The sequence below is a fragment of the Bacillus rossius genome, chromosome 3 (assembly GCF_032445375.1).
Source record: "Bacillus rossius redtenbacheri isolate Brsri chromosome 3, Brsri_v3, whole genome shotgun sequence".
Classification (NCBI taxonomy): Eukaryota; Metazoa; Arthropoda; class Insecta; order Phasmatodea; family Bacillidae; genus Bacillus; species Bacillus rossius.
This window is the reverse complement of record NC_086332.1, coordinates 32392861-32405251: the sequence shown is the minus strand read 5'-3', so window position 1 is coordinate 32405251 and position 12391 is coordinate 32392861. Positions and strand designations below refer to the sequence as shown.

The window sequence follows — 12391 nt, the reverse complement described above, 5'->3', positions numbered from 1 at the left end:
CCCGTTTCCCCCCTCAAAAAAGGTGCCCTTGGCACAAACCCTCTCTACCCCCCTCTAGTTACATCACTGTGAATGATGATATAACGCAAAAGCTCATTCATGTTCGCCGACAGCAATTCGTTGTTTGCTACAGAGGGTGAAGACCATCATCAGGCCAGAGAACACGTCAGAGGAGACAAGACTGAATGTGAACTCCAGCTACGGTACGGGCACGCACGTCTGACTTGACAGCAGCGCTTCAGCGGTGGAGCTGAGAACTAGGGAGACCGAGTGGCTGGTGTGACTTCTGGTGCGGGCTGCCTCGCTGAGCTGTCAGTGACTGTCAGAGAGCCGTGTCCTGTGTTCCCGGGGCTAGCCCCGCGTGCGCGCGGATTTTCAACAGTTTCTACATGTGTACCGACTGTCTTCGGACTTTCCAGTTGAGCTTCGTGTGCTTTGTATGAATCAAAGTGTTCTTTCACATCATGCTTTGTGGCTTGTGAAACTATGCTTATCAAAAATCTATATCTATGCTCTTGATACTTTCATTTCTCTTATATGGAAAGTTATAAAAATATGTTTGTGTGATATATTTTTATGCTATTTCTTTGAAAATATACATCAATACGAGATAATAATGCAACAATGTACTTTAAATTGTCGTCGATGGTTTCAGTTTGTGTCACCAAACCTCCTAAATTGTATCGGTAAATTATACAAGAAGGAATATACAGGCGTTTACTAGCAGAGAAAGAAGAACACGTTATCAGCTTTATTCTTGTTCTCAAAGCATGTTCTCTGGGACTTCTATTTCAAAATATATGAATATAATTATGTATATTATTTGTTTCTGTTATCGCTTATAGCAGTCGTCTTAAGCACATCTATAGTGAACATATGTGTCAAAGTTATTACGTTAAGTTATTTATGTGATTGTAAATATGTACTCAATACTATTATTCAAAGTGTTCAGCGGTAATATCTAGATAGTAGATAATCGATGTACTGTGTATTTTATGAAACAGAAAGACATCATGTCTTCGACAAGAATTATTAGCACAATCAAAATGCACATAGAAAATATTTTGTACTTATGTGGTAGTAACTATTTGTTTCCTGTAACCAATTGTAAACATGTACAATTTATTTCTGTAGTTTCTTAAATGTAGATCAATTCTGTAACCTACCGATTTATTTGGGAATAGAAATTTTACGGCAAGCCTTTATATAAATTCTGTGTATATGATAAATTAGTTTTGAGCATAAATTATTGTATGAAATAATGTCACTGTAGCATAATTACGGCATAGGTTTCAAAAAGCTCTATAGGTACAGCTATTTCAAATATATTAGTTCATTTTCGTGCAAACAACGACGTTAGTCAATGTGTTAATGTAGCTAAGTGGAACTATTGAATATAGTAACACAGTATAGTCTGTATTCCGATGTTATGCTTTGGTCATCGCTTCTAACGAGCTTTAGAAGAAATTATTTAAGCGAGGAGTGTCTATAAGTATGTTTTTCGCTCATATTAATGTTAAAAATTCTATAAATTATTGTGATATACTCAAATATTAATCTTGATACATGCACGTCATAATATATATATAAGCATCATTATTTCAGCAGACGTGTGAGTGTTTCAGTGATTTTTATCTCATTAATGTGTGCTTTTTGTAATTATATACTTGGATGTAAATCAGAATATAAGGATAAGTTTTTTAACGTGTATTAAAATGTGTATGTTGTACATACTTTTAAGCATTCTTGAGTAGGTAATACAAAGCTTTATAAGCAAAAGTGTATTTATCCAAGATTTGTAAGTAATGCTAAAGTACGGTTGATTTTAACTGATAAAGCTAAAACCATTAGCTTGAATACCTGTCGATGTAAGTCATTTAAAAGCATCAATGTAAACTTAGCAAAATTACTATTGGATCTAGAAAATTCGCATGTACGTATTAATAAAACTAAAGATGAATATTTTCTGGTAGGTTTGAACTCTTTTGGGAGTTAGGAGATTGGGGTTTTTAAAATGCTAAGAAGTAACTCTAAAGTATTTTTGTGGACGATATGGTAAACGGCGCAAGTCTTGTAAAGCTATGATGTACTTGTACATAATGTTAAGAAAATGTATGTATGTTTGTATATTTTACTTAAGCGTTAACTAGAAGATTATATATTTGTTAATTCATAACATGTACTTAAAAATGCTATAAAATTGATGTTGAAGCATTTTTAACATGGTGTATCAAAAGTCAACAGCGAACTGTATTATTCAGAAGAAGAATTCCTTTCACAGAGCACGCACAAGAGTCTAACTTATAGCACCTGAAATTTATTGGTGTAAGTTTGGCCTTCACAAATAAATGGTGGCTGAAAGTTTTACATTAGAAATGGCTATAAATAATGGTGTTATAATTGCAAATACAGTTATTACGTGCTCACTGTAAGAAGGTACGTAAAATGGACATTCACCTAATGTATATTTTATTGTGCTATAAACTAACTGTTTAAGCTGCGTCAACTCTTTTTGCACATAGATGGATGTCAGTACCTGTTTCGACACAATACTTTGCCAAAATGGCATATATGATATTTGATGATTCCATAGATGGCACAGAGACATTGTGAATCTTGATATTTAAATGTACGCAGCACACAACCAACAGTGGTGTTCGTTTGTTGTTAGCATTAAGCAGTTTAACCATTTAAAGTGTTAGGAAAAATATGTATGTAGTAGATGCTTTACAATCATGTGTAGTTAGGCAATAATAGAATTTTTATGTTTGTAATACCGACAGTCTAAGGGGCCTAATAATTTAAGTAAATTCTGTAAGAGGTTGATCCCAGTAGTTTGTATATATAGCCTGGAATGGCACCATGGTGTTTCGCAATCTACTTTCTCAAAACAATATTTAACCATTTAATTATTTGATGAGAAAATTATTATTTTTATTTTTTTTTTTGGACACAAATAGATTTTATACTTTTGGCATGGAGGGCAAGTAGTATTAACATTAGTTTCATCAGATATTTACAATGATGCAACTTGTGTTTTCATTTCAATTTGATATGAACTTTTATTGATGTTGTTAATAATAAATGCCGCCCAATCAAAATAGTTAGGTTTCTTCATAAGATTTATTTGTTTGTAATTGCAATTTTTAGCAGCCACTAGTACATTTAACCATTATGTAGGCCTATATACACTCCTAATTTTCAATATGATATAAAGCAAATTTAATGCACTATAAGTGACATAACCCTAATTTAAGATGTTGGAAACAGTTAATTCTACACTGTGATAGGCACTTTATTCTGTACACTTTTGAGTTATTATAACAGTAACCATTACATAACAGGCTTCTCGATGCTTTTCATTGTTGGCTAGATTACGATGTGCAGATTTAAACCAATAAGTGCAGCAAGAAGTATCCTCTGTCAACACGGCAGAATGACACATTAAAAGAGCGCATTTGTTTAAATTAATAACTGTTTTATAATTAATATAACCTAAACATATTTAAGTATCAACATAGTAAAATATATAAAGTAAACAATGCTAAGCAGCTAACATTATAATAACCATTTTAATACAAGTTATAATAATTAATACATTTTACTCAATCATTTAATTAAATAAATGGTATGTGAAACCTCAAAAAAAAATGTTACGTGTTGTAACACTAATTATGTTTTATTATAAGATATTTAGGTCCCTCTTATATTTTCTTCATAATCCATAGTTATGATTGGTAACACAGAAAGCGCTCTTCTGATTGTTTAAGTAATTTTTAAATGTAGTATTTCTATGAATCTTGATAAGGACGAGCGTGTTTTTGCCAGAGCTGAGATAAATCTGTCATGTGTTCTACTCGCGTTTCACGGGTTTGTGTGTTGTCGTCACTGCCTTTGTCAACTATATACTATAAACCCTAACCTAAATGTATATAAAAACATGTCTGTCACTTAAAATTCAAGTTGATAAACAACTTTTCATCATAAAGTATATTTAATGTACGTATTGTGAAACACCTGCATTAACACTGACAATAATACTCACTACAGTATTTTTGCGATTTCTGTACTGGCAGTTGATTTGATATTATATTTTTGATAGTAGAATATTCATTTTATACTAGTTGTGCCATACGTAAATGAATACTATTATTCAATGGATGAATTTGTACATCATGTTACTTGAAAATATTCATACATAAACACACAATAGCAATGGTTTTAAATTCCATGAACTTTTTCATTACTTCCAACATCCTCTTCCACAGATTTTGCAAATAAACATCAAAATGTAAAGAATTATTAGCAGGGTTGACCTGCATCCAGGCAAAATCGTTCAACTTCCTGTCGTGTATCTAATGCGAATGCTGGTAAAAAATGTAGAATATTTATTGCAGTTTATTTAGGATAGAACTCAGTTACTTTATTAAACAAGCATGTTTAGAGAAAATTTAATGATATTAGCAAAAAATTGTAAGTGTTTTGTGGTAACATATTTTGTGGTGTGAAATACATTGTCAAGTAAACTGGAGAGTTGATTGAGCGGCCAATTACGTTTTTGGTTAAACACTTAGTTCAGACTTACCGGTACCCTATAATATTATGGAAAGTTAGGTTTAGCCTTTTGATTAAAAAAATTATGTTCCATGTGTCAATTTTCATTATTGACAACATGAATATAGTTCATCAACCAAGTTCAAATAATTTTCGAGTTTCATTATTGCCAACCTTTGTATACTGAAAAATTTCCTATTACGGTACGCTTCTGTTTGTAACAAATTATTTTATACTATAGTAATGTATTACAGTGCGATAATTTTACATAGGCTACGAGTGTGAATTACAGAAACATTCTAAATACGTACCTACATATGGGATAACAATAACAATTCAACCAAGATAATAATTAAATGAATGGATAACGAGCTAGGATTTTACTTGATTGATGAAGTTACTTAGTACAAGTGTTACATGATGAAGTTACTTAGTACAAGTGTTACATTGTTTTCTCTTGAATTTAGACCACCGCAAACATGTTAACAGTGGCTCAAAATCCGCTACCAGTTTGCTGTAACTTAGTGCCTACTTGACCCATCACCAACAGCCAGGGATGGGTCGAGAACTATTGTAATTCATAGAGTTATCAGAATACAATAAAAACAATCTGTCTGTTTTGCTGCAGCAAAACCACTTTCTTGCAGCATGCATACAAATTGTGCGCTAAATGTTTTGTGAGTGTTTTTAAAAAAAATTAGAAAAATAAAACTAATGTGTTGAGAAACTGTACTGTCCCTGAGTCTGTATCATCACAATCCCTACTAATAATTTTATGAATGCGAAAGTGTGTGTGTCTGTCTGTCCTTTCATGCAGCAATGGAACAACGGATAGTCATGATTTCTTGCATATGGATAGATTAAGAGTGACAGACTACATATAATTATGAAATTCCATCCCTAAGGAAGTAAAAAAAGGGGTAAATTCAGTTTTATAATAGAAAATCGTAGGAAGTGATCATTGAGACAAAAATGGTAGGTTTGTGTCATTTCTCTGTGTCTGCCATACAGTCATATACGTAGTAATGTCTGGCAACTCTCTATCCTCCTCTGCAAAACCCATACGCTTAGTGAAGCTCGTGGCTGCCCGCGAACTAAAGGCACTAATACCTAACAGTTTTGTCAATACATGGCGTTGCCTCGAATTTGTAACGCACTATCGTTTGGTGTGTCCATCACATCTTGCCTAGGGGTTACCTGCTTTCCCACAAAATGAAGCTGAAGATAGACGTCCCGGTTTTGCTGATGCGTAGCCTTAATGCAGCGAGACTGTGCAATCAATAGAACTTTAAAACCAAATTTCCCATTTTTCAAGTGTGTGTCCTACAGACTTGAAACTCGGTAGTGATGTTCCTTATATTATTGTGAGTTTAGCCCGGGCAATGCCGGGTACTTCAGCTAGTCCTTTGTAACTTCCATTGTATACACTATGTATGCCAACCCTCATGTTGTATCTACTCTTAGGTTTCGAGCCCATTCAGCCCATTGCCCCATTATGACATGTCGCAGCCCCAAATGGATGTAAATCAGTGCCACCAGTATGGCTATGTACAATAGCATAGGCGCGTGGTGCAACACGTAGCAGTGCTTGGAGGATAACGGAAGATAACCTTGAGCGACCTGGGCTGTATTCAGTTTTTTTACTAGCATCGCCGTGGCTACTGGACATTGGGAAACTAATTGGAACACCATTTGCCAGTCTGAGATTTCAGTTGCAAAACCGCTTGTCATCAGTATCAACAGAACGAAAAACTGCATCTGCTCTGGTTAGCGAAACAAAATTGTTAACATCGTTAATAAAAAGTATTAACACTTATAAGATAAAAATGGTATTTAATAATTTTATAAATACTATTGATTTAAAGGCTATAACCACAAAGTTACTTTACAAGTAATTACAGGAACTTTATTGTCCTAAAATAGATCATACAAATTTTTTTTTGCACTAAAACACACACAATGTCTTTCAATTTACAGAATTTTTCAAATAAAATAAATATCTTTCAGATAGTGCCTCACTTATAACAAGTAATAAAATAACCACACACTTAGCCAAACCAGTCAGGAATTTCCCACTTAGAATCTACATCTACATAGAAATTAATAATGCATGTAATACTGCAGTAGGTGTTTGAAAATATAGTCGGAAAACATGAAATCTTCAATGTTTATGGGTTTTTTTTTATGATGGAATAGTTATAATATTTTTTGACGTGTGGGCCCAATGCACTACCCCTCATCCAGCAGGTCAAGAGGACCACTAGACCACTAGACCAGAGGGGCACATGCCTCTGTCAACACATTGGAGGGGACTAGGGTGGCCTTCTGAATAGTCCACCTGGCATGGTTGATTCTCCAATCAGGCGAGAGGTAACAGCAAGCGCCTGTGGTTGATTCCAGGCTCACTCTCTAAATGCTCTGTAGTGCCTTCGAGATGCTCCAGAAACATGATGTGTCCCTGTCCACAGCTAAGTGTTGCGTAAATGGAGTGCCACCCACAACATTGATTAAACCACAAAAACCATGGTCATCTCTACTTGTAACAGATATGTGAAATGCACAAGTAACCTTTATTTCCAAAAGAAATTCTCACATTGAAATGCCTTTGATACCTACGAAAGGGTTGATGTTGCTCATATAATTATGCATAATTATGAATAATTTTCAACTGATAATTAAGCAAAGAATAACTAAACTCAAATTTTATCTAAGTGCTGGGTGTGGAATTTTGAAAAAAGCAAGAGAAGTGGGCTGATCTTGCAAGAAATAATAATGGAAAGTAGAGCCCTTTTCAGAAAATCGAAGGAATGTCACCAAGTAAAATTGAGATGCAACTGAAAATGATCGGTCCAAGAATTCAAAGCAGGACAATACAACGAGATGGGCAATAACAGCAACAAGATCAACAGTGACATAACATTTTTCAGTTACTGGTGTCTGTTATCATTCTTTAATGTATACATTCAAGATCTATGCGTCGGCCATGTTCGCAATCATTTTGCGAGTACTAGTACTAATTTATTGATTCATGTAAACCATCTCATCTTACTTCTCTGGTTTTCGTAGTTTTTATCTGATCACGTCACAAAACACTGTAGTATTAAAGGACCCGCCTACCTGGACACACAAGTGTGCAGAGCTTCAGAAAAAAACCACAAAAATTGAAAACTTCTCGTAGCCAAGTGGCGACTGTTAACGAAAAGTATTTAAGAAAATGCTGAGGGCGGATAAGTAATTCTGTTTCTGTATTTCGTTTTAAACTCCATTTTTAGAAGCTTGAGAATGGCTAAAACATGTGTGTTCAGAACATTTTAAGCACAAAACACCTGGTACAGGTTCTTGAAAGCACCCAAGGGTCTTGCATTAACCTTTATCTGCATATTTCCGCCATATAATGTTATCATTACCACTCAAATCTCATAGTTGTCTTACGTACGAAAAGAAGACTGCGCTCAAGAAGCAATACCACCAGCGAGCGTCACACTTATCATCCCGCCTCACTAACACAAATACACACCTGACTAAGTTAGGGATGGGGCAATCAAATCCTCAAATACATAATATCATATCCTTAGTATTCAAAGGATTTCATATTCAACAAAAAGATTTGAAGAAAAATACTAAATGAAATAAAGTACCTATGTAAAATAAAAATTCAACACTAATAACCTCTGAAGTTTACTATTTTTTTCCTTCATATTTATCCTGTTACCATGCCTCAAGATATTGTACTTTAAACATGTAATTTTATAAATACCATTACAATATGTATTGATTCTGGAATTTTAGGGCACTGTGACACTGGGGACTGAACTACTTCAGGTAAACGTGTTCAACTTTTGCATGCGGTTACATATAGTCTGAATATGTTTTGTTCAAGGCCATTGCTCATTCAACCTAAACAGATTGGCAAAGAAATTCTACATAAGCCTCTTATTGACTGTTGAGAGTATAAACAGTCCTTTGCAAAAAAACGCAAGATAGAGAATGTTCCTGGCACAACTTTGTGTAATATGTAGTTTACCGACTACAACGAAAAAAATCAACAGAAAATATTTTATAGTTTTCAAATTGATGCTGATGATAATTCACTAACATAGGTACACTTGCTCAAATAAATTAGATCTACAACACATTTAGTTTTCGATGACAGTAGACAATTGGTTTTGGAGTTGAACAACTGCATTCCAACTGTTGTGTGACTGTACACTTTCAAGGTTTGTAAACATGTTTACTTAAACTGTTCACCTGAAGTAGTTCGGCATTCCGTGTAACTGCAACCTTAGTGTGAAACACTTAAAGGTTAGAATGTTTCAACAACATAGTTAAAATTTTTTTTTATATTTATGTACATTATTTATTTTGACCCTTGGCTCATAGCTTTGTATTCGTGGGGTAATACGAGTTACTCTCTGGGATTCGAATTAAGAGATTCGGATTCAAGAAAATTGGGATTGGACCCATCACTAGTTTTTCTGCAACTCACAAATCTGTGCTCGAATGTTTCACGCTGTATTACAAGAGTAACACAACTGTGATGAGGGACACACACACACCTATGTCTCCGCACATGCATACTTATACACATGCAACGTTCACACAGCACCATGTGCCTAGCTAGTTGCATGCGCCATATTGCCCATATTGCAAGAAAAGTGGCACCGTGTAAACGTTACTGAAGATGAATTTTAGCACGTCAGTTTAAAAATTATATATGTACATTATTTTGTGGTTTAAGTGATTTGCAGGATTTTAATAAAATCAATACTGATGTTTGCGCTAACCAGATATTGTTTATAAAAAAACTAGCAGGAATGGCTTTTTTTTTTTTTATCATATGGGGATGTTACAAATGCTTGAGAATTTCCTGACTGGTTTTATGAACATAAATTCGAGACACAAAGGTTTAACCAGTGACAATATATTACACATTAATAACAAAGCATGATACCTAATAAATACTAACAAGCATCTACCTACTAGCAAGAAATCGGGCTATGTACATTTTAGCTAAAGTATAAATAACAAACAAGCTTTTATGTCTTTCATAATGCAATAAGCTAACAAAGTATGTATATAATATATTTCTCTTAATAAAGTGTATTCTAGAAGTTTCAAATACGTGGTACCTTAACCAAAAAAAAAAAATATTAACATAAAACCTTCTTAAGATGTTACCATTTAAAAATTTTTCCTGTATTATAATTTAAAAAAATGTAGCACTTGACTTATAAATACCTACATACAATAGGTCTAAATTTTTTTAGTGTGTTAAAAACTTCTTAACATGGTTTTCCTGTTTAACATTCTATAACATTTTAAAGGTATACCCACATAATTAGTTAACAATCAGTTACTATGCACTAGTCCTTGACCTCCTAATTATTAAACTAAAACTTTCCTTGAAATCCCAGAAAAATTAGATTTATTGTAGGTAGACTGTAACACAGTCATACAGGTATGTATCCTTTTTCCAATAACTTGCAATAAGAAGGGATGAAAGTATTCTATCCTCTGTAAGTTCATAAACTATTCCGTAAACACCTGATCAAATTAACATCATTTTTCAAGATCTCAAATCCTTTCCTAATGCTTATTAGTTTATAATTTTATTAACTCCTTATCCAGACAAGATGAGCATGGCTTTGTTGTGGATTGTAGCAATATTTAAAGAAATGGCTAAAACACTTCTCGGAAGATTCCTTAAAGCACGGCTGTAACACTGATTGGTCTGTGCGCATGATGCGCAAGCAGGCTTTCCTCTGGCCAACTTTGGCCACAGAAGCTGAGTAGGTTTCAGTGATACGCAGTAAATTGCAACTTACTGAAAATGAAAGAGTTTAAGTCTCAACTAACTTTAAGAACTGGCAGTAAAAAAAAATTGCTGTTGTTTAAAAATTGCTAACCACAAAAACCAGTACCTTAGAAAAATTTTCTCCACACGTAGCTCTGCTTGGTGAGAATATTTTCTGAACTCAAAGAAGTTTAACATTCCACGAAAGGGTAAAAAAAAAAAATATAGTATGAAGCAAAAGTGAAACACGAATATGGTGAAGAAGACCACCTTTCTTAAAATTTCAAGATGCAAGTTCGTTTACCAAATAACTCAAGGAAGAAAATGATTTAAATAAGTTCCATCAGCCAACTGTTTTTATTGTTTACTAACCTCAATCTGCTTTGTCTGTCATACTTAACTTGCCTGTTATGTTTGAAATTATCCCTATGGACTTCCAATTAAATCAAGAGTGCCTCATTATGTTAAATCAATAGTAGTATTTATTATACTTTACAGTTAAATAATTTTCTTTCAAAAATCTATCATAATTATTTGCTAATTCATACCGATTAACTAAATATGTATATTATGTGCCCTAATTTTCCTGACTTTGATAGTTTTTATTTTGTTATTTGTATATGTGATAATTTTTCCTGCAATTATTGGACCCTGCAGTGCATGTAGTTTTGTAGGTTTTAAAACAGCTTTTTCTTGTATTGCTGGTTTTTTTTACCCTCCAAAGGCCACAACTAATTGAGCAAGTTCAGGAAATGTCAGCACTAATATCATAAAAAAATTTTACATACTTATTATCAAATAACAAGCACTTTTACAACAGCTAACAATAGCCATAAGTTAATACCACATGGAAGGGTGCAAAATACAGGAATGTCATCCACATTGAGAACATTTACAACATCAATGAGAATGAGACAAAACTGTCTCATAGAATTTAAGCTTCATTTATAATTTAAATGAACCAACAAAACAAGCCATTTATTGCAATGTATAATTTAATAAAACATTTTAACAACATTAAAGTTATTGTTGATATCTGGAATCAGTCACAGAATAAAATATCAGATGTGTAAAACATAATAAATACCTAATACTGACAGACAGTGAGAGACTAGAGAAAGCAGTGATATAATTAACATAATGTAACATAAATTGCATAAATAATAAAAATATTCTGCAGCTTGGTTTATTGCCATGTTGTAGTGTATAAAATCTGTTTTACTTCTACAAATATGACCAATCTTAGGCATCTTTTAAAAATTATCTAAGTTGGATAGTTTACATCATAAAAGTTCCTTTTTATTTCTTGGGGATAGATTACATTATTTGAATTTAAAAAATCTCTTATAAAAAAAGAAAATTTGAATAGTTCAAAAAATGTTTTAAATGAAATATAACCTAGTAAAAATAGCATTAGTATGAGCGGTAAACACATGTGTTTTTAAACAGTCACAACTGTTTTCAGAAATGGTGTGCAAGTTCTGAAGATTAAATTTATCATATACCCTTTTAGGTTTATTATTATTTTAAAGTGTGTAGTTAATGAAATTAATATTTTTATAATGAAACCTGTGAATTTCCTGCTCTGCATCTTACTTGGTGTTTACTGAAATCAAAATGGAAAATACTTGCTCTCATCACTATAACGTTATGCAATTCTCATGTATAAAGGTCATGCATACCTACTCTCTGAAGGTATAAATTTACTTGAAAGAGATATGTGTAAAAAAAATTTAATATTTAATGAATAATATAAGCTTTGGTTTTTTTGCAGGAAGCTACTGAATTTTCCCTTAAAATTCAATGCTAGTCTGGTATAAAAAATTTTTTTGTAATATAATAAGTTCTTCCATTTTAAAAATAAATAATAATAAATAATTATAAAAATTAACTTATTTACATATAGACCTTTAACTCTATCTCTGAAAATGGACATTGCACATGATCCCACTAAAAGTTATGCAATAATGGTTTATCAATTGTGACAGTTGTGATAGTGAAGATTGAAGCTTGGAACATACTCTAAAGAGCACTTTACACAAA

The 12391-nt window shown here is 33.0% G+C and overlaps 1 protein-coding gene across 2 annotated transcripts in view; it reads left to right on the top strand.

Moving 5' to 3' along the window:
* LOC134530485 (sodium-dependent serotonin transporter) overlaps nt 1-5278 on the top strand; it is a 187012-nt gene extending 181734 nt beyond the window's left edge. For both annotated transcript variants that reach the window (XM_063365329.1, XM_063365330.1), the window contains one exon: nt 134-5278. In XM_063365329.1, the coding sequence (XP_063221399.1) occupies nt 134-223 (90 nt within the window). In that variant the 3' untranslated portion in view covers nt 224-5278. The remainder of the gene's footprint in view (nt 1-133) is intronic.
* The last annotated feature ends 7113 nt before the right edge of the window (nt 5279-12391 follow it).